The 24,298-nt window shown below is 43.4% G+C and overlaps 1 protein-coding gene across 1 annotated transcript in view; it reads right to left on the reverse strand.

Annotated features, from left to right (window-relative positions):
• DAGLB (diacylglycerol lipase beta) overlaps window positions 1–24,298 on the reverse strand; it is a gene marked incomplete in the record, with an annotated part of 1,624,905 nt that overhangs the window by 1,024,436 nt on the left and 576,171 nt on the right. Inside the window, 1 exon segment of the mRNA XM_044078626.1 lies at window positions 5,077–5,205. Within this exon segment, the coding sequence (XP_043934561.1) occupies window positions 5,077–5,205 (129 nt within the window).

Consider the following 24,298-nt stretch of genomic DNA (forward strand, 5'->3'; position numbering starts at 1 on the left):
TACTTAGCATGGAAGATTTGTCAAAGGAAAACTTTTCATTACATTCAATCAGTGTCATCTTATTTTCTTGCTTGCACACAAAAAATTAAGATTAAGCCAAGGGCCATAATCCAGACATTCACCTACACAAAAGTAAGAGAACACATCGACTCTACATATATTATAATCTGTGCACTTTTACATCCCACCCCCCACCTTAACAACTCAAGATTACAGTATATTAACTTAAATGTGCCTTTGTCCAGCCTTTCTTCTCTTTTTACACTCTAATACCTACATTTCTTAAAACTAACAAAAAAGAAGAAAAAAGGAACTTGTTTACTTTAGTATCTTAATCACATACAACAATAACTAAAATGCTTTATTATATAACACACAACTTATATCATGAAATGTCCCACACAAATTCTGGTAAGAACAAAAAATTGTTTTACTTACAGTTACTTTTCATTCTTTTTTTTTCTCCACCTTCCTTTCAATGTCCTTCCAAACATTAACGACAAAGTGGGGCACACACGTTTCAATCACCCACAAGTTTAACAAAGTCAACAAAGGTCCAATCTTTCCACTTTTCCTTGTAAAGACATTGTGACTGATGTTTTATAGTCTCACATTTATTTACTAATTTCAATATTACTGGTCTGCTTTTTTTTCATCTCCATCTCCCAACCCCAGACTCCGCTTCAAGTCCTAGGTACTCCCAAGTCTACTATGCTTTTTCTCCGTCAAGCATTTTCCTTTAGAACACTGGAAAAGGTTCCACTGGCAAAGTCTATTGATAAGCTTTATTATCAGAAAAATGAGAAGTAGAGTCCTTTCTGTTTGATGACTAATGTTTTGTTGGACAATCTGATGCATTTCCTTGTTAGCCTGTTCTACAACAAAAATGACTTATCCTCCAGAAAAAATTATGCCGAACCATGTTTGCTTATCCAAGGACAAACAAGTTATTATGAGATTTCTTAGAACAATGCAGTATATTTCTATGTTTTTATTTACAATTTTCCTGATGTGACTTTACCATTTAATTTCTAGAAAATAGCACACAGAGTAAGAAAAGAACTCTGAAATGCTTAAACAGTTCATAACAGAAATACCTATAACAAAATATTTTTATATAAACAAGTCGGTCACCTATCAAGTAGATGTCAATCAAAATGGTACAGGTACAATAATTCTCCAAGGAGGCAATGAGTTGTTCCAATGTCTATGATGCTTACAGAAGGCCATAGAAAACATGCTCAGATAAACTATAAACAATTGCTGATTATACTTAAAAATCTGCTTGTACAACAAACCTCCAGGATTACTAAGGTGCCTGTTGAGCCTGCAGAAATAAGGTTGTGAATGAGTCATTCATATCTACAAGGGAATAAGAGCATTTGGTTGAGTAGGATCAGGAAGCAAATTTGATAATTCAGTAGTTGCCTATGACAAAAAAGACAACTTGTTACCATGTCATTAATGAGCTCAGAATGACATGAAGATTACAATGTTTCAAAATATGACAATGAAAGGCTGGCTTGAACAAAAGTCTGCTGTAAGAAAGAAATCCAGCCATACATTTTATTTAAATAAGAAATTGATGTTTATATCAGATAAAACAATAAATACTGGTACAAATATAAAAGCCACACTTAGGAACTGCAAAGTGTAAAGTAAGGGCTTTTGATGAGTTACATCAGCACTAAATGTTAGTGCAGATTCAGCGAGAGGTTCAAGAATGTTGCATATGCAATGCATATCATAAAAATGGCTCCCTAATGAAATTCTACCAGAACTGGCATCAAGTCTCAGAAGATTACTGCAATCTGTTGGAATCACTTGACTGTGATCCAAAGCAAACATTGGAAAACTACCTAAAAATCATCTTTTTTTTGCAGTACAGGCAATCCCCCCCTATACCTCTACACCGCCTGGTAATAATGTATATTAGTGTTGAGCTTGCACTATCCCAGGTAAAACAGAAATCTTCAAGACAGCGTAGCATTGAGGTTTCCTGCACAAACCATAGAAATACATTAGTGATGAATATTTTGCCTGGAATTCACTACTATAGTGATTTTAAGCAGGGAATCCCATAAAAACATTACAAGAAAGGGGATTGTTTAATGCTGGGAAGATCACAGAGTGAAGATGGCGCAAACCTGTTTCTGTTTTGTGACTTGAGAATACTTGCTATATGTAGAGTATTAGTTTAAGTTTCTTAAGCGCATGAAGTCTTTAATAAATACCAGAAGTAATGGTGTGATTAATACACTTAAATGCTTTGTTACCCAGACGTGGAATAACTTGATGTGGTCACATTAGATAATGGTCTACAGTATGCAAGCAGAAATGTGGGGAATTTATTCTTGCTTCCTTGCTTGTAAACCAACTAGACTTGACCCCATTGTTTCCCTTATGGTGGGGGCCTTCCCATAACCATAGGGTTGACAGCCATTTGGAGGGTACATCATTCAGACTGCTGGTACTCTTGCTGGCTTTCTAGCTAAGAAGCATTTCTACTGGCCCCAACACCAACTTTATGCAAGGGGACATGCAATCCACATCATCTCAGAGCTCCAGAATGCCTTCACCATTTGGATGCATCCTGCTGCACACCTTCGTATTAAGGCTACAACCCACTGGTAGCTTGGTGAGCTGAACACCAACCTCCCCACTGGGATTTGTATCACAGGTGATTCTGCTCTGCCCTCTTTCTCCAAGGCTGGTCCATTCATCCTTCCCTTCCAGCACCAGCACCCACCCAAACTGTTACTTGAACTTATGCCACCTAAGCTACAGTCTGGGTTTTACCAATCTGTGCCAATGAAACTCACAGAAAAATGGGAATGTCAACATGTAACCAGTAGTCTGAACCATTCACAGTTCAGTGGTCACGTGGCAAAGACAGTTCAACCTGTAAAAACCTCATAATAGGTTCTATTAATGCACTGTGCTTTCTTTATGTAAATATAACCAGTACAGTGTTAAAAAAACAATCATAGTTCCTTGCAAGGTTTAAGTATATTACCAATTTGACTACTGATGGATCATAGACTTTAAGTTAAAGAGAGACTGAAAGAAAATCTGTACAGAGACGATCAAAAAAGCGAGATGGCCATCTTCTTTAAAAGAGGAGAGTAAAGGTTTCACAGAAAAGCAGACAAAAGGAGGGACTGCAAAGCAGTATTGTCACCCAGATCTTTTGCTGTCTATACCAAGGATGAAAGCTTCACACATTCATTCATTCTTTCATTACATCCTTAATCTAATAATGGGTTGCAGGGTTGCCAGAAGATATACTATTGCTCACTGGATGCAAGATACAGAAACTAATCCTGAATGGAGTGCCAATCTATCAAGTCTCTCACACACAAGCACAAACACAGATATATATACATACATACACACACAGACGCACACACATGCACACAGTATGCTTATATATGGGAAATGTGGAAGAATACCAATTCACCTATGTCACTGCTTTAGACTTTTGGAGAAAACTCCAGCACCTGGCAAAATCAAATGTAGTTGCACACAAGACATGTAGACACCAAACAGTTGGTACCCCAGTGGAAACACAAACTGGATAACCAAGCACTGTAAGACAGCAATGCTAACTACTACATCACTGTTTCCTGAGAAGAAATCAGAAACTTCTATACAGACTAATGCAATTGTGTTTGCGGTGCTTCCAATAAATAGGAAGTTAGAGAAGTACTTGGAGTGATATTCAAGAAGCCGTCCCAAGAGATATTTCCAGAAGCAGCAGTGGATACCACAGTAATGTGACCAGAGTCCAGAACATCCTGACAGACTGCCTGATGGAAACTTATCTGTACCAGTTCCAGTATACCAGCATCAAAACTGTAGAACCTATACTGTCTCAAATACTACAAGTATAGAAGATTAAGAAAGGCAGCAAAAAACACAAATAGTAAGTAAGAAGGTCTGAAAAATGTTTAGTGAATTGCATTTTGATAAATGTGCTGCTACTGTAGTGTTTGGCCTTGTATGTGAAACAATGAAAATATATACTGAAACAGTGAAAAGTCCTTGCATTTAGAAAATTAAGCATGTTATACTAATGTGTTCTCCACTTACATAATGCCAAGAAATAGTATGGAATGCACAGAGGCATTTTGTAGTGAATGGAACATTGAGATTGTGCTCCAAAAACTGGGGAAAACAGGCTTGTTTTACATACCTTTCTAATGTCAGGAAGGTGCTAAGCAAGCCTTTGTTAAGCAACTCCAAACAACAATCAAGCTCTAGTCTTGCCCTAGGGCACTGAGTGGTCACCACTGAAGACTGTGGGAAAGAAAAAGCTGAATGACGTGTTTAACAGATTTTAAAAGATGTTTCGCTTACTGGTGCTCTGTTGTGGTTGTTGCTTGTGTGTGGCAGGGTTAAGTGTATTACAGCTTTCAAAGCAAGAAACCGCTTAATGTTTCTACATTTGTTTCTCTAACATTTAAAGTGTATGGAAGCAGGTTAAGTTCTATGCACTACAAACAGTTATGACAGGGTCTCTGCAATCATAATTTAGTTTTCTGTTCTGGACACGAAGGTCAAGATTCATTCTTTGAGCTTCAATCTCAAGGTGAATTTGCTGACATCTACGTCTCATACATATAACAAGCTGGTTATGATCAGAGATCAAGTAATAATCCTCGTTGATATTAAATGTTTATATTTATTTATATATACAATCTTTTGAAATAAAGTGAGAGGTTTTAACTTTTCAAAGAGAGAGATGTGTGTCAAGCATTCACATTCTGAGGTATCTATAAGTTCTGCATTGCCTGAAATGCATGCTGTTGGTCATGTAAAATTAGTGCATGTCTTCATTCTGCCACTGAGACATACCAATGTTACACTTATGGATTAGAAATAGACATATGACAGACAGCTCATCTAATAATTCTCAAAAATTCAACTTAACATATTAAGAAGCTTGAACCAATACAAAAATATTGTAAATCCTATTCTTAATATACCCAGATTCAAGCTAAGGGTTATTCGTTCATAATACATGGCTCGAATTTTTATAGTTAAATGAGTTTGCTTGCTTAGAATAGCACTCACCATAGAAGCTGATGGTTGTGAGCTCTGACACACTACTTCTTCAGGTTCCCTGCACTTTTCCAGTTTATCCTGTTCCTGATGAATGAGAGATAATCCTGCCGCTATGTCACTTGGGACCATGTCTGTGCCCTAGGAACAAAAGAGAAAATACAAAAACTAAGTATGTGTAGAATCAATCACAATCTCTATATTTTGTATCATTGCATACCACATTAATAAAATGTTACAGACAGAAAGATCTGCAAAAATAATTATATCAGAGTCTAACAGAAAGAACAGCAGCAGCTTTGAGAATCAAAGGATTGATATGCAAAAGCTCATAGGTTCATAGGTAGGTACTAGGCTATTGATTCTAGGGCCTATATAAGCCTATCCAAAAAGGTACCCTGGCTTTCGCCACCCAAGAAAATTATTTTCCTGTGCCCCTGTCGAGCAGAGCCACAGAAGTGATCTCTGGGGCGAATTTCCTATTTCCCATCCAATCATCAAGATTTTTCTTGAAGGCTGCTAATGAGGAGCTCTGTTTGACATAGAGAAGTAGTCTGTTCTATAGTATGGGAAGTCTCTGGGACAGGAATCTATCCCTCCAGCATGTTCTGTTTATTGTGGTGACAAGGTTGAGGTCCCTACAGCATGTAGCTTGGAGGGATTGGGATTTCTTTAAGTGGAGCATGTCCAACAGCTCTGGGTTTGACATAGCTTTGCATGTTAGGCAGAGATCGCCTCTGAGTAGGCGATATGCGATGGAGTAAAGCTGGAGTTTTTTTTGAGACAGTCTGCATAGGGCATCTGTTTGAGGCCAGTAACCCACTTTGTGAAGTATTTCTGTGGCCTCTCCAGTTGTTGTAGATGTCTTGTGAGGTACATATCAAAAGGGGCGCTATACTCTATAATAGGTCTAATGAGTGATGAGTAGAGGGGAACAATGACCACTTTTTTTCTGGATGATAAACCTTTTGTGATGAGGTGTGACATGCAAAAAGATTTCCTGACCACTGTGGCGATGTGATTATCAAAGGAGAGATTACTGTCCACCTGTGTCCCACGGTCTCTTATCACACTTTCGGTGTTAAGTAGACTACCGCCTATGTGGTAGTTCATGGGTACACAGTTTTTACCAAAGGGGATGACAATGCGCTTTTTGCATTGAGCTACAGGCCATGGCTTTGACACCAGGCATCTGTCTCAGTGAGGCCCTTTTGTAGGATGTCCACATCTTTAGGATTTTCGATTATGGCTCCTAGTTTGCAGTCATCTGCAAACTTCGTTAGCCAAAGACCTTCTGTGTTAGCCTGTACTTCAGAGAAGTAGATACCAAACAGGAGAGGACCCAGGACTGAACCCTGTGGTACTCCACTTGTCAGTGGTCTGAAGTCAGATTTGGAGCTACTTTCACAGTGTGGGTTCTGTCCATGAGCCAGTTGGCAACCCATCTTGTGACATAGGGATTTATACCTAGTTTAGTGAATTTATCTATAATTCCAGAGTGGGGGATGGTATTGAAAGCCTTGGCGAGATCTAGATAGGCTGTGTGAACCACCTTACCCTCATCTATGGCTTTGGTGACTGCTTCAAAGAAGTCTATCAGGTTTAGGAGACATGATCTGCCTTTTACAAACCCAAACTGGGTGGGGTCCAGAGTTTGGAGATTACCAATGTCTTTGTTTATGAGTTCCAGGATGATACGTTCCATGACCTTGCAGACCAGGCTTGTCAGGCTAATGGGGTGGTAGTCCCCGGGGTCCGTCGTGGCTCCCCCTTTGTGGAGTGGGATAACAGTCGTGGTGCACCATTCAGTGGGCACAAAGCCTGAGGTGAGGCTATGACTGAACATGGTACTTAGGTGGGGTGCCAGTTCGTTCTGTAGTTCGTGTAGAATGCAGCCTGGGATACTGTCAGTTCCCATGGATGCTGTGTTCTTGGCTTTGGAGAGTGTGTTTTTTACCTGTGCAGCCATGAATACAGGAACCTTGCATTTTTCCGGTATAGAGATGGGCCCTCTAGGGGGTGAGAGGGGGGTAAAGTTAGCACTGAATCTAGCTGCCAGATGTTGGCAATATCAGTTGGTGCTTGCTGTATATTTAGTGTCATTGTGCTGTAACTCAGAGCAGATCTGAGTGTTGCCATTGAGATTCTTGACATACCTATCGCATGCTTTGTGGTTGTCTTTAGAGTCAGTGGCAATTTTGTTTTCGTACCTAGCTTTGCAGGATTTTATGAGGGATCTCAGCCTCTTACTGAGGCTGACCAGGGAGCTCCTCCAGTCATTGGATTTTACTTTTTTTTTGCAACAGTTTCTTTCTTCTGTTGTAGAGTTTGTTTATGGCAGAGGACCACCAGATTGGATTTCTTTTTTTGCAGGATAGCATCTTGGATCTGTTAGGGATAGCATGATCCATGCACTCGTGTAAGTGCTTATAAAGTGCATTTGTGTAGGACTCAGCAGTCGTACCTCTATTGCCTGTTTGAATGGGTGTCATGAAGTTTGCCACTTCTGTCTTAAGAAGTGTGAAGTTGGCTTTGGAGAAGTTTTTTATGGTGGTTTCCCTAATGGCGGGTGGGGGCGAGATGTGGATGTCTAGGGTGATTAGCTTGTGGTCAGATCTGACCAACGAGGAATTGACCTCTGGTGTGAAACATTGGTCGCCCATGTTGGTAATGACCAGGTCTAGGATATTGCTGCCCCTGGTGGGGGTGTAAATAAGTTGATCCAAGTGGTTGGAATTTTGAATTCCAGAAAACGTTGAGCAAAAGAGTTGGCACATGAGTAGTTTTCAGAGTTAATGGTGGGGTAGTTGAAATCGCCCATTATTAGGGTGTTGGGATGTACCCTAACATTTTCCAGTGTATCAAGACATGAGTACTGGGAATCCTGGGGCATGGTGGGGGGTCTGTAGCAAGCTATAATTTGGATTGCGGTCTCGCCCAGAGTTAGTTGCACTTGGACAATCTCGGATACATTATGCTGTGCAACTAGCCTGGAGGTGTGGATATCCTTAATGAATATGGACACGCCTCCGCCTTTTGTGCTTCGGTCCGGGTTAGGTGGTCGAAAGGTGTGGTATGAATTATAGCCTTGTAATGCAGGGGTGCTCTGTGGAGCTTTAAACCAGGTCTCTGTCACTGCACAGATGTCGATGTTCTCCATTTTAAGGAGTGCCTCGAGTGAGTGCATTTTGAGGTTTAGACTTCTAGCACTGAGTAGCATTACCCTCAAATTTTGCTTGCTTGTACTTGTTACAGTGGTGAATTTGTCATTTGAACCTTGCCTAAAAAAGGCACTATAGGGTTGGCAAGAGCCTTAGCCAGTATCCGGAATCCTAAGGGCGACAGATGAAGGCCATCTCTGGCAAAGCATTGTGGTCTGTCAACCATGTCATCTCAGGCAGACAAATACTGGATCCCCTTAGAATAACACCAGAAGCTTAGAATAACACCAGAAGCTTAGCCAATTATTGAAGTCAATCATTTTGTCCTTGCACTGTGGTATCATTCTGGGTGATGGCAGGTTGCTACTCAGGGCTAGGGTTTTACAGTACAATTACATGTAACGGTTTTACAGTATAATTGCATGTTTTCAGCTGCAGCATACTTCATACCATAATCCCTTTCTGACTGTCACTATAAGACAACATAAAAACAACAATGTAAATCAACGTAGTCACTTCAGATATACACACTGGGAAGCAAGCAGTTCCCAGATAATGAGCTCTCTGTTACACAATACAGGCTAATCAGTGGTGTACTCTAAAAACAACTTTTCCTTATTCCTGGAAGCAATTTTACCTGCAAAATTATTCATATACCACCATATACAAGCAAACCATGATGTAACTGTTTATCATCTTCTTTGGCATTTCAATTTTGCTTTCTCAGTGCACAACATATTGAGTTTGCAAGAAATCTCACAAACTTTCATTAGAAATTTGCTCCCTTTCCCTAATTATATAGTCCATTACCCTCAAGATTCCTGACTCAGGTAAAGCATACAAAACAAAACTACAGCTAGAGTACGTTAAAGATGGTGGCTGCCCAAGGTGCAAGCTGTTAGGGGGCATGGTAATAACTGTAGAAGAGGAACACAACAGTCCTTGTAAGCCAGTACGATTATCGGTAATCATTAAGGAGTTGTTATGTAAATGATTTAAAACACTTTAAAACACCACCTGTTACAGTATATATAAAAAAAAACTATCGAGTATCAACATAGCAGCTTTCTGCCAAAAGGCTATATATATAATTTTGGTCATCAGATCTTACTAAGGAAGGTAAGCTAATTGGACGACTATCCACACAGGCAACTGTCCAAACTACAGCTCTGATGTAAAGCAAGATATCTGTTGCCTTGCCATCTTTCTTTACCCACCTGGGGCCTTGAGTCTCTGGAGCTGCAGGCTTATTGAGAAACAGGCGACTCACCCCCTGGTGTCAGAGCAGAGATTATAATGGCTTAACATGTAATTTCTTAGACTACTGAGGGGCGATCTATGCCTAAACTACAAGGCATTCTCCGATCCATCCCCAAGGGATTTGTTACACATTCACAAAACAAACAGCACAACATTTACCCAATCTAAGGATCTAAACCTTGCCTGTGACATAAACAAAACATGCTGGAGGGACAGATTTGCATCTCAGAAATTATCCTTTCCCTGGAACAGACTCCCTTTTCATGTAAAACAGAGCTTTCCTCCAACCCTATTCAAGCAAAAGTTGGACCAATGGATGGGAAATTGCAAATTCACCCCTGGCTTGTCACCCACGGCACTTATGGACAGGGGCAGTTTATAGGTGGCCTAAGGCACAAGCACATACATACCAAAGTTGTTTTAGTCTGTTGGAATTGATATTTGGAAAAAAATGGGACAAAAATGGCTAGGCTTAAAAAGGCTCTAGAGTTGTTAGCCTAGTAACCTCCTATGATCCTATGAAAGTGTGACAATTAATTTATGAAATGTATTCTTGGTTCTTAAAAAGGCAGTCTAATGTAAACACTTTTTGCAGCTGAACGAAAGGACTTATGCCAGCCCTGTGGCATACAGGGATGGAGGTCTGACTACAACCCAGATAACCTAGGTTTGAATAGTGGTCTGAGTACTGTAGAAGCCAGCCAGGTAAAGAATAAGATTCACCTGCTCATCTGTCAGTGCGAGAAGGTAGGGGGTGTACATCTTTGGCTTCTGCATCATCTTTTCCAGGATCCTTGCTGAAGACTGGAGGCCTGAAGAGATGGCATTTTTTGTAAGAAGAGAAAAGCTGCTTGTGCAAATATAACCTGTGGAAGCAAGTGACTTCACAATACTGTATCCATTGCACAACCACCCATTAGGAGCTTTATGGGACATGCACAAAGGGAAGTGGTAGGGCTTAAAGATAAAACCATACTTCAGTGTCTCTCTGCGGGATGGTCACAACCAGAGTTGAGTATGGCAAAAGATATGGATTTTGGCTCATTACAGCACCTTACAAGGAATGCCAGAAACACAAACCTGTGAGGGTCACTGGAGAATAGTGACACTATAGCTAGAGAGTCTCTGAAAGTAATCATTACCACCATTATAACTGGATGAAAAGATCCTCAAAAAAGGACATTTTAATTTAATTTTCTTGGGATAAAAATCCAGCATGCATAGTCATTAAAAGGGTCACATTGTTCTTGCTTCTCATATGTCAAGCCATTTTGTGTTAACACAAATTAAAGATTAGTAATAACTAATTAAAGTACTGCAAGGGTGAAAGTACTACACAGAACATCAATGTAGGATACAATATAATTTTTTTCACTTTCTGACCACAGTGGTCTTTGAATGACTCAGAAGTATATGGGCCAAATACATGACTATATGGACTAGCATAAAATAAATAAAGATACTTACATTTGCCTCTAGAAGTTTATGGCAGACTGTAAACTGTGTGTGTACCTGTTATGAATGCAAGTGAATCTGGTGGAAAGAGTTCAATGGAAAAACACATAGGAACGCCACAAGAGGAGCTCTAAAATTCAGTGAACAGGGGAGCCATATGCATTCTACGTCACCAGAGCATATTTTAAGCAGGATGGAGAAACAACTGTAAGGATTACAGTACAGTCAACTGCTGAAACAGTTTGACAACAACTGAGATGACTAATATAACAACAGGAATTACAGTGGCTAATGGATACCAGTCAATAGGAATCTCCCTATAACAGACACATACAAACTCACAGATGTAGTTATTTACTTTTTAAATATTCGAGTGAATGTTTAGGCATCATTACAAACCAAGGCAAATTGCCACTTTAACAAAACAGGAAACAAATGACTAAAAGGTGTCTTCTTTTTCATAGTGCACAACTCTTACTAAATTTAAACAACATGAGCTTATAATGACTAAGCAAATACACTACATGGCAGTATAAAGGCTATGAGATACCAGGAAGTACCGTCATGTAGACCTCTGCATTTCAATCACTCCAGTCACCACAAGTACACTGTAAACTCTGTAAGTAGCTCATTAAACCAGACAGTGCTGCTGGGTAATCCCTGGAAAAGAAGCACTTGGGTGAAAGCTTACTTATGTAACAAAATAAATTAGTAGCTTGCAAACCTGGGATCTCAACTGTATACCTGTGCTCAAGAATGTTCACGTAATCCTTGTACTAAGATTTTCAAGCAGCAGCACTAGCAGAAAGGATATTGTTCAGCCTCATAACAATGGTGTATACTTTGATATTTGCCATTCTGCTCTACCCAAAACTGCACATCACAATACTTGGCAGGCAAGTGATGAATCAGCTTGAACAAACTTGGTTCAGGGCTGCGGAGAGCATCCCTGCTTTACCAGGCTATACCTCATTCTACACATTCCAACCCCAAAATGAGGTGGTGGAGTCTCTATCTTCATTAAGGACAGGCACACCTCCAGACTGGTTTGCCAGCAAGATGCACTGGAACTTCTCCAGGTGCAACTGACAGTTGGCAAGACCACCCATCCAAGTTATAGCCAGCTATAGACCCCCCCTCCATGACTCAGGACACCCAATCCTCTTTAACTTGATCTACTTGACTCCATCAAGGTACCCCCTAACACCATGATCCTTGGTGACTTCAACAACCCCACCATAGACTGGGTGAACTATTCCTGTACTAATGCACTCTCGCAATGATTATTTAACTTCATCAATTCTAACGCACTAGACCAGCTCGTCTCATCCCCGACAAGTGGAGATATCATTCTGGACTTGGGTCTCACCAACATGGACGACCGCTACACCACTCCCATATTATGTTCTTCCCTGGTGAGATGAAGCAGCTGACTACAACCTTCTAAGGGAGGGTATCTGTAGCTTCACACCACTGCTTCCCTCATTCCCTCACAGGATGCAGACAACTTGGCTGAACAGTATGCCAATGCACTATACAAGCACCTGTACAACTGCATAGACTCAACCATACCCAACAGAACTAAAACCTGCTCCTCAAAGAAACACAAACCTGTTTGGTGGACATCCTCTATCAACAAGCTTTACAACAAAAGGAAGAAACTGCTGTCCAAGGGTAAAAAGGAACGAATTCCAAACTGGAAAAACTCCCTCTTTAGCCTCAACAAGCAAATTAGATCACTAGTGAAAACCTCTAAGGCCAATTATAAATTGAAACTAACTTCCAAAACAAAGGGAGGCCACAAAGTCTTCTTCAGTTATGTCAGGAACCTCCATGGAAAAGTCCAGGTTAGTTCCAAATTAGTACTTAACAGCATCACTTACTCTGATCCTGTTGACTTAGCCTTCTTGCTAGCAGACAGGTACAGAGCAAAACTTCACCCCCTGTCCCCCCAAAGGCCCTTTCCACATCCCTGATACTTGTCCCGCATGTCACATCTCCGTAAATCAAGTGTTACAGGCCTTATCCAAGGCAAAGAACACAGCTTCCATGGGACCTGATAGTATACCAGGATGAACTCTGCACCATCTCCAGCAAGAACTGGCTTCGCCATTGAGAACCCTATTCAACCGCAGCCTAAGTACAGGCTTCATTCCAGCAGAGTGGAGAACGGCCATTGTCATCCCCTTGCACAAAGGTGGTGCCACTACTGACCCTGGAAACTATCGCCCAATTAGCTTGAAAAGTCTGATCTGTAAAGCTATTGAGCAACCTCACCCATTTCAGATTAGTCAAGGCCAGATTTTCCCTGTTGAATCTGGTTGACTTCTTTGAGACTGACACCAAGGCCCTGGATGAGGGAAAGTCTGTGCATAGAGCTTACCTTGACTTGGCCAATTCCCAATGTGGACATCATCGAAAAGTTAACACAATCCGGCGTAAATCCCTATCTCATCAGGTGGGTGGCCAAATGGCTCACCGACAGGATCCTCAAAGTCAAAATAGGCACCACCACCTCTGATAGCAGACCTTCAACTAGTGGAGTTCCCCAGGGATCTGTCCTGGTACTCCTACTGTTTGGCATCTATTTCTCAGACGTCCAGGCAAAGACGAAAGGCCTGTGGCTGACCAAGTCTGAGGACAACTAAGTTGGGTGCTGTCATTGACTCGCCAAATGATGTTAACATACTACAAGATGGTCTCACAGCAACTAATGACTGGTGCCAAAGTCATGGCTTCAAGCTAATGCAAAAAAAGTATCATCATACCATTCAGAAAAAACACGACTCCCATCAACAGCAACCCCCTAAGCCCACAATCTGTGGTGAGAGACCTGGGTACTTGGGTTGATAACCTCACATTCGACCATCATGTAGTGGCAGCGGTCAGAAAAGCCTTTTACTTGGTTCATCTCATAAGTAAAGGGATTGCATCCAGAAAAAAGGAGGTTATTATCTCTCTATACTCCTCCCTCATTAGACCAATAATTGAATATAACGCCCCATTTGGTATGTACCTTTCAAACCTCTGCAGCAACTGGAAAGGCCACTGAAACACCTCACAAAGAGAATCCATGGCCTCCAACACCTGTCCTATGCAGCCAGGCTCAAATCACTATCACTCTACTTGGTATTGTACAGATTGCTCAGGGGTGATTTGTGTCTAGCCTACAAGGCAATCTCAAACCCTGCCCTACTAGAGATGCTCCATATCCGTAAGTCTAACTCCTCATGCACTACCCGCTCAAAAGGCCTGAATCTAATATGCAACATCAACAAAACCTGCTGGAGAGACAGGTTTGTCTCCCAGAGGTTGCCTCATCTCTGGAACAGACTTCCCATACACGTCAAACAGAGCACCTCGCTGACTCTCTTCAAGCGCAACCTTGATGCGTGGATGGGAATCCACAAATTTGTCCCAGGGGTTCCACCTGTGTCCCTCATTGACAGGGGCAACAGGTGCTGACTGAGGTTTCTTTTTGTGGATAAAAGCTTGGCTAGGCTTGGAAGGGCCCCAGGGCCATTAGCCTAGTAACCTCCTATGATCCTATGAAAAGTTTCTCAGATTTCCTAATATTCATAGTCTTATTCAAATAATATCTGAGATGCCAATGCAAATCCAAGGAATGTAGAACACTCTCACTACTATTTTGAGGAGAATGTAAAAAGGAAAGAAGATGAATGATCTAATTCAAGGATAAGTTATTGACCACTTCAGGCATAAAAGAAAGATTGGTCCAAACAGACACTCTATCCCTGTGAAAACCCAAAAAAGGAGGAGGAGGATTTGGCTTTCTTTGAGGCCTAATATGAAAGACGCCTTTCAAAAACTGTTTAACCTCAAACCTAGAGAAAAGTGGCAGATGAAAAGGCAGACAAGCAGAAATGGCTGACAGATAACTTTGGCAGACCAGAAAAAAGCAACACACACAAGTAAGAAAGATCTGTAGCAATATCCACCAAAAGAACCTGTTCAGATTTGTGACACCAGATAATAAAATCTCTTCCATTTAGAAAAAAAATCTCTTTTATTCAGTAACATAAGACACTCTATTAGTGAGTTTTCTGGCCTTCTGCAGAACCTGAAGCACATCCACAGAAAACTTGTGTCAAAAAGGAATTAGAACCCAACCACCCAGAGAGTCAACTGTAGCATGAGAACTTAAGGGTGAATTAAAAAGCCCTTGCCCTATGTGAGAAGATCCAGCCAGTGAGGTAACTTGTAGTGAGTGCCCCTGGCCAAGTGAAAGAAAACGTGAAACCAATGATTTCTGGGTCAAAGGGAGTCACCAGAAAGATTTTGTGTCTGCTCCTCATGATCTTGTGTAGAACCTTTGAAAACAGAGAAGGTGGGGGGAAAGCATGCAGGAACATCCCCTTTCAAGAAAAAGATATGGTGTCCACTCTCCAAACCAGAAATAGTGGCAGTCTGGAACATAAGTTGAGAAGCTGTTTGTTCAGAGGGGAGGCAAAAAAATCACTTGAGAAATACTCCAATGGATGTTGTCCAGGGGAAACCTCCTTGTGAATTATCAGCTGCTGAGGCTCTGTTCTGGACCTGCCACCAGACTCTGCTTTAAGGAAATGTAAACCACCTGAAGAGTCAAATGATGGTGGACAGCAACATTCCAGACTATGAAGGCCAGCTTGCAATGAGGATAACACTTAGTTCTCCCCTCCTTGTTTAGGTACCACATGATGGTCTTGTGCCAGTAAAAATTCTGATGGGACCCTGAATCCAGACAATACAAAGCCTGAAAACACAAACACAGAGCTCTCATCTCCTTGATGATGATAATATGGTCTTTGCCTTGATGGAGAGACCAGACCCCTCGGATCCTGACACTGTTTGAGGAAGCCCATCAACCCATGACTGCAGCATCTCTAAATTTCCCTGGGTGGGGGAAGGAACCCAAAAAGGAAGACCTGAATTCAGGGAAATCTGCAGAATCCACTAAATGAACTCCTGTCTGAGACAATGCAAGAGAGGGACAGGGAAGTCTACAGCATGACAGGGCTGTAGTTAAATTGCTTTGATTGAGGAACCACTGAAACTTCTGCACATGCAGCCTGGCCAAATAAATCACTGGAATGACACAGTCCATAAACTCCAGAGCTTTAAGAGACTGTCTTGCAGACACCTCATGTAAGGAAGAAGAGACTGGAAGAAGTCTATCAGAAAGAAGACTTTGACACCAGGAAGAAAAGCCATCAATGAAAGGGTCTAGACCCTGCATCCCAAGAACATCTGATGCTATCTTTAAGGGGAATTAGCCTCCCACACTCACATTTCCCCTTTCTGGATGACAGTTAAATTAATAACCCAAAGCAGAGGAATAGAAGGAAGGGATCCCCAACAAGGTATTTATCTGCTTTCAGCTTGCTAGCTGAAACATGACAAACAGCTCTCAGACCAAACTGAAAAACAGCGTTCAGACTGGAGGCAAAGACATTCTTGGGATCCGGTGCTCGTACACCACTTATGCCCTTATGCTTAAAACATAAGACATATGTCTGACATACAGCACTTGGAAGGGCCTGAGGCTTTGGTATACTGGCTGACATACAGCTACACTTAGTAAGATATCCCTTTTGTAAGGAATACTGCAACAGTGATGAGGAAGGACTTTAAACAATGCCATGCCAGTACCTGGCTGGGCTGGCTCCAATATGCAAAGTCCTGTCTGAATGGGTCTAACCAAGAGCCCAAAAAGGAGAAGTCTATGAAAAGAAAATGCTGCAACCCTCTCTCTAATATCTTGCGGCAAAATAAATGTACTACATAAATAACTAAAACAATCCAGCAAGCAATGAATTCAATAAATATTTTTTTCTTTATTTGAAAAAAAAGACATGGAATATATCTTGCAAACATTAATTATAAATTACACCATTACTACTACCCCACCCAACCCTGTCCTTCCACAGGATTTTAACCTGATAACTCAAGTCTGCACCAGTGGTACAGAGGAATAAAGCTTCACTATGACTCAGGGGACTACAGTTCTAATGGTGGCAAGGGTGCTTGACAGCACAGGAAGGAGTGATATGAGTGTCTATCCTGAAGGAAAGGAGGGAACAGTGCAAGCTCATGGCACACAAGCATGGTGGACACTGGGAAAGGAACTGTATGATGCTGCCTGAGGGTGGGCAGGTGTCCTGTTGATGACAGCCCCTTGTGGAAGTGAAGAGCTGTTCAGTGCAGACAACCACTGCACATCCCACCCTCAGGGTGCTTCTGGGCATCTACAGCAGTAGGAAATAAATAGGTAAAAACACTCACTCAACAGCTGAATGATGCTGCCCTCAAAAACTCAGTCTTCTCAATGGCTCCAAACACTGGTTGGAGCAAGGAGTGCTCTGTAAACCTGGTGACCAAGGATAGGCACCAAGAGCACCTGATGATCAGATGAGCAGGAGCCAAAAATAATTAAAAAAACCTGATAACTCCTTTTCTCTAATGCAAATGTGCCCTACATATGTCTCACAGTGGTCAAGCATGAAGTGTACAAGACTGCAATTTGTCAATACAATTCCAAATGTGCAACTCCTTGTTGTTGCTTCTCAATGAAAATAACGGCTGGTGCAGATTCAAGATTTGTTGTCTTTTTAATCCTCTTTATAGTTATTATAGTTATGAAAATATGATGCTGTACATTTAAGTAAGGGGAGTACAAGGTGACTTGCTCCCCTGCAAAAACACAATTTTTTATTCATCCAGTGATGGCTTCCTTTGGTTTGTTTCATCTGGCAGAAGCCTTAAAAAGAAGTTATGTACTCACCATAACATTCCATTTGAGTAGTTCTACTTCATTTGTCTTCAACCTGTGGGTCCTCGGATCCACATCGGATCTGACACGGACGCATTTTCCAGCTATGGCTCCAAGCTCCATGCTCCTCCCCTTAACCATAATGCCCCTGTCTCCCTTCAGATTGAGTTTGCTGCCTAACAGGTATCAGATAACCGACCCAATGACACCTTATCCTCCAACACAGACATTACAAAAGAACTTTAGCCCTGACAGAACCAAATATCCCAACAATAACTGTCCGGTACAAAGGACATGTCATATCTCAAAGATAAGGTTAGGGGGAAGGAGGGGGGAACGGTTGAAGACAAATGAAGTAGAACTACTCAGCTGGAACATTATGGTGAGTACATAACTTCTTTATCTGAAGTAGTTTACTTCATTTGGTCTTCAGCCTGTGGGACAGAGTCCCCAGCTACCTAACTCTTGGGAGGCCCTCATGGAAGGATATTCCAGAGCACCGCAGAGCCAAAGGATGCTCTACTCCTAGAGACCAAATCCAGTTTATAATGAGAAATAAAAGTGTGAGATGAGGCCCAAGTACCAGCTGAACAAATATCATCCAAAGAGACCCTAGACCAAAACTCTGCTGACATAACCATAGATCGGGTTAAATAAGCCTTCACTTTTCTTGGAAGACACAAACCTCTATATGAGTAAGCCCGGCCAATGCATTGTGAAATCCAGTGAGCAATAGTCACTTATGAGACAGGTTTACCCAAGAAGGGCTTGGCATAGGACACAAAAAGCTGATCAGATTTGCAGAAAGGTTTAGTCCTGTGCAGATAAAACCTCAACTGCCTATGTACATCCAGTAAATGTAATTTGTATTCCCCTTTGTTCTGGTAGTTCGAGGAAAAAAATGGTAAATTAATAATCTGATTAATACTGGTTTCCACAGCTACCTTGGGAAGGAAGGATGGGTTAGTAGTGCATAGCAACCCTCTATCTTTGTGAAAGATCATGTAAGGGACTTTGGTAGAAAGAGCATGAAGCTCTGACACCATTCAAGAAGACGGAATGGCAATCAAGAAGGCAGTTTTCCAGGTCAAAAACTGTAGATCCACAGATGCCACAGGCTCAAAGGGAGGAGAAACCAATGCCTGCAACAACAAAGTGAGGTCCCATGGAGGAATCAGATTCCTTAAACGAGGGTCTGAGAAAAAAGCACTTTGAGAAAAGTTTTACAAAGTTTAGAGGAAGCCAATGAAGACATGTTTACCCCAGCATGAAAATTAGAAATGACGGCTAGCTGGACTTTCTCAGTTGAGGAACTAGCGCCCTGATGAAAAATGCTTGCTAGAAAATCTAAAACCGTCGAAAGCGGTGCAGTGAAAGGATCCAAAGACCTCTGAATGGCCCATATAGAAAAACATTTCCATTTACTGCGATAAACTTTTCTGGTGGATGATTTATGAGCCGCCACCAGAATGGACTTGACAGGAGATGACAGACCGGGAGTCCTAAGAATCATGGGAACTGGAGCAGCCAAGCAGTGAGCTTCAGACTGTCCAAATCTGGATGAGGAATTCCCGAGGGATGTGAAAGCAGATCCATGACCGGATCCAAGGTCCATGGTGGAACAACTAGATGATACCTGAGTAAGGGAAACCAAACCTGTCTGGGCTAGAATGGGGCGATGAGGATCACAGTGCTCCCCAGCCTTCGGGCTTTCTGTAGAAACTTCGACATGAGGGGAAGAGGAGGATATGCATAAAGAAGCCCGGGAGGCCAAGCATGAATCACAGCATCTCTGAAGGCTTCCCCCGGCGGGGGGGTTCAGAGCGAAAAACTCACTGAATGTCACGTTGGAAGGAGATGCAAAGAGACTGCAGCAAGGACGACCCCACTCTGGGAAGATCTGTTCCGCTACTGAAGGTTTCAATGACCACTCGTAAGGCATCAGGATAGATCTGCTGAGTCCTTCCCTAGAATGTTAGACCATCCCAGGATGTGCATTGCCACCAGAAAATGGCCGGTGGAGATTGCCCATTACCACACTTTCGTAGCCTCACGACATAAGGGATAAGGTCTGATTCCCCCTTTTTTGTTGACATACCAGACCACTGACACTGTCCGTCTGAACTGCAATCGTTCCCAGAGGAAGACGAGCATGGAGGGCCTGCAACGCAAGAAGAACCCCTCTCATCTCTAGAACACTGATGTGCAGATAGGTCTCAGAAGGGGACCATGTGCCTTGGACTGTCCTTCCTGAGCAGTGCCCCCCCCACCCTAGAAGGGCAGCATCCATAGTCACTGTGGTTTAAGGTAAAGGAGGTTGAAAAGGATGTCCCTTGAGGAGATTCAGGGAACGAATCCACCACCAAAGGGAGTCCATGCACGCTTTTGAAATTCTCACCGGAAAAGACAAAGGAAGGTCTAACAGTGACCACTGAACCGCCAGTGTCCACTGCAGTACCCTCATATGAAGGCAAGCCATGGGAAGAAGATTAATCGTAGCTGCCATAGAACCTAGAGCCCTTATCACTGTTCGGCTGTTGGAAAAAGGGTCTGAAGAATGTGTAAGACATATAACCTCCAGCTGCGTATCCTGTCTGAGGTGAGGAACACCTTTGACTGGATTGTGTCCGGCCAAGACCCAATGAAATCTAGAATTCAAGCCGGGTGAAGAGCAGACTTGCTCATACTGATCGTAATGCCCATCTTGTTGGCTAGCTGAAGGAAAGAGTCCCTGACCTGATATAGTAGATGCTTTGAAGGGGCAGTAAAGAGCCAATTGTCCAAGTACAGAAAGATCTGAATGCCCTGAAGCCTCAGGTGAGCTGCTACTACTGCTATTACCTTGGTAAACACCTTGGGGGGGGGGGCTGTGGTGAGACCAAAGGGGAGGGCTCTAAATTGGTAATTATTGGCTCCCAGCTGGAAGCAAAGGAACCTCTGGGAGCGCCTGTCCATCTTGATATGATAGTGCACGTCCTGGAGGTCGAGCGAGCACATCCAGTCTCTGTCCTGCAGGTAGGATAGACTGAATCGTGACCATCCAGAATTTGGTTACTGACAGGTTCAATTTGGACAGATCCAATATTGGTCTGAGGTCCCCTGTCTTTTTTAGCACTAAAAAGAACCTGGAATAAATCCCGGATCCGGACTGGTCTGGGGGGACCGGCTGGATAACCCATTTTTTTAGCAGTGAGTCTACCTGCACTGCCGCTTCCTCCCACTGCGAGGGTGGAACGTCCAGGAGGGCATTGTTGGATGGGGGTTGATCCTTGAAGGGAAAGAAATATCCTCTGGATATAACTTGCATCACCCACTGATCTGTAGTGATGGACTCCCATGCTAGTGGATGAAGCAACAAGGGACCTCCGACTGCCTCCAGAGATGGACAGCCAGGCAACCCCTCAGGGTTGCTGTCCAGGTTTATCTGAGAAAGGATCCCGGGACCTGAAATTCCTAGTACCCCCTGTGTCTCTTGGGCGGCATCTATCACACCCCCCTCTGCCTCTGGAGGAAGGCGAGTCCTAAGCATTCCAGGGAAACGCCTGAGACTTGTGGAACGACATCTTCTTCTGGCCTCGCTGGTTCCTGGAAAAGGCCCTTTGTGGCGGTGAGAAGCAGATCCCGACGACAGACAGTGTCATCCCGTCCTTCTCGTTCCGGACCAAAGTCTCTCTTATCATCTTCCCAAACAGGGAAGAACCACCATAAGGGACATTAGGAAAAGACGCCTTGAAGGGCTCCGAGAACTGACATAAGCGGAGCCATGTGTGGCACTGGATGGCAATGCCTGACCCCGCCGCCCGTGCAGCTCTCTCCGTGGCATGGGAGAGCAAATCCATAGATGTGCTGGCTACAGATTTTAGGGTGGCCATTCGTGCATCAAACGTCTTCCTGTCCTCTGCCGACATGGACCCTGGGATCGACTCCGTTGACTTCCTTGACCAGATCTCTCTGGAGTTGAATGTGCGCCATGTAGTTCAGCGCTCTCACACAGAAAGTTGCTGAAGCATAAACTCGCTTCCCAAAATGACCCAACGTTCTCGACTCTCAGTCAGGTGGCTGGACCATGGAAATCTCCTGGGCGAGGTCCTTCTTGGTGACAGCCGCCATCAGCAGAGCATCTACAGGGAACTGCTTGTACCAGTGTAACTTGTCCACAGGGGGCCTAAAACCTTATCTAAAGGCTTGGGAATTGGCTCTATGGTGTCCGGCTCCTTCCACGACCTACATGTTATCAAATCCACAAGTGGATCAGCAGGAGGGGGGACACCCAAGAGGTAGATGGACTCGAGCTGAATGCCTCCAGAAACACAGATGCATCAGAGGTTGGTTTTGGGGTGGACCATCCCCCTCTTTTGAGGAGGATCTCCATGATGTCTCCAAAGGTCCGTGTCTTCGGTGAGGGACTCTGGGGGAGAGTCCAATTGCCTCTTTTTACATGTGCTTGTGGGGGGGCTCCTTAGGGGGACTATCTAGAGGGGTCTCACAAGCAGGTTGCTCTAAGGCCGGAACGTTCTGGGGCACTACCATTATGGGCTTGTCCCTGAGAGGGCAAGATGGCCGGACCTGCACTCAAGGCCGGGGGGGGGGGTCTGGATGGACTCCAAAGACGAAATAGATGCCTCGATCCTGCGAGAACCCTCTCCACCACATTGAATTCCAAGGGGGAAAGGACCTTCTGGGCTGAACTGGCGGAAGCCGCTCCCCCTGATCTGACCATGGAGTCGGAGCCGAGCCTCTAGGAGCCAAGATGCCGAGGGGGGTGCTTCTCTCAGACAAGCTTGGAGCGAGAGCACTCCCTCGGATCCAACCCCAAGGCTATGGCTCCAAAGATCAGATCTGATCTAGTCGGATCCAACACACTCAAGGGACTGGCTGGTGTCGAGGTACAGGGTACCATCGGTGCCGAGATCCAACAACTCCAAAACCGCAGGTCGGATCGGTGAAGGAGTAATAGGTCTAAATACTGGCTGGAAGGCGCCCACTCCATTGGGAGAAGGCCCTGGCAAGACCCCTATCTGGATTTGAGTGCGGATAAACTTCCGCATCATCTTGTCCATCTCTGATTCAGATAGGGTCTGGGTAGAGCGGGAGGATGCCGCTGAAGTGGGCTGGGAAAACCGGTGAGGAGAGGGCCTGGGGACAACTGGCTAACTAGAAACTCGGGATCAGGGAAGAACCTACGGGACCTGAGCTGAGGTGTCACACGCCTGCATACATGCTTAACCTTTGGCGGGGGGGGGCCTCCGATGAGCTGTCAGGGGAGCATTTGCGAGACCGGTCCTTCTGGGCTTTATCCCCTTCCCTGGGCCTCTTGGCGGGAGGGTGTGTCCCAGAGGAAGGGGGAAGATGAAGCAGCAACCCCTGCTTTCTTAGCAGGGGAAGGTGGGACGTCAGTCCCAGCAGAGGAGGGCAACAGGCCCTTGATCAATTTGTCCCGCTTGTCCTTAAGTGTTCTGGGGTTAAACCCAGCACAAATAGGACAGGGGGACTGGATGTGAGCAACACACAAACAAACCATGCACAGAGTGTGGTCATTCACCAGCGAAAACTTATAGCCACACTCTGTGCACCTTTTGAAACCTGGCTTGGGGACGCCCGCCATGCCTCACCGATTCAAAAGGAACACACACACACACACACACACACACACACACACACACACACAGACACACACACACACACACACAGACACACACACACACACACACACACACACACACACACACACACACGCACACACACCACAGAGGAAAGAAAAGAGGGGAGGAAAGATAGTAAAGCCTACAAGAAAATCGCTACAAAGAACCCCAAGAAGGTACAGATAGGTTAGAAGTAAAAGACAGAGATAGAAAAAGCCAAAAAAGGTAAAAAATTACTGTTCAAAGAACACCGCTATCTCAATGGAGCTCAGACCACGCTGCTTCCTCTCAGGCAGCAAATGAGATCTGAAGGGAGACAGGGGGCATTAGGGGTAAGGGGAGGAGCATGGAGCTCGGAGCCATAGCTGGAAACTGTGGCCATGTCAGATCCGATGTGGATCCGAGGACCCACAGGTTGAAGACCAAATTAAGTAAATTACTTCAGATCTTGTGTTACTCAGCTCTACATAGTAGACCATATCTAACCCACACACTTACATTTACAGACTCCTTCTCACCCACAACATTTATAGACCCTTTCTCACACACACTCTTACATTTACCTCTACAAAGACCTGTGCCCGTTTTCTTTAATTCCACTTTACCAGAAGCAGTAAGGTACAAACCAGACACCTTTGACAATAAGAAAAAGATCATCAGCATTAATTCAATTCTATAGTCAAGAGCGAGATCTCCCACATTTATGCCGAGTTTGTTGTTTCAACAGACACTTAACAGCATTCATAAGTAACCCTAACACCACCAAACTAACTAGGCATACTTTATCCTACTACCTAATCATCCATTTAATATCAGAATAATCTCCAAAAAATAATAATACACACAACATAAGAATGGCATAATCTATCCCCAAAATCATAGTCATTCATCCTTTAACACAGAAGAAGTTGCACTGTCAAATGCCTTTGAAATATCAATGCAATTAC

This window comes from Protopterus annectens, chromosome 1.part1 (genome assembly GCF_019279795.1).
Source record: "Protopterus annectens isolate FY-2018-M chromosome 1.part1, PAN1.0, whole genome shotgun sequence".
Classification (NCBI taxonomy): Eukaryota; Metazoa; Chordata; order Ceratodontiformes; family Protopteridae; genus Protopterus; species Protopterus annectens.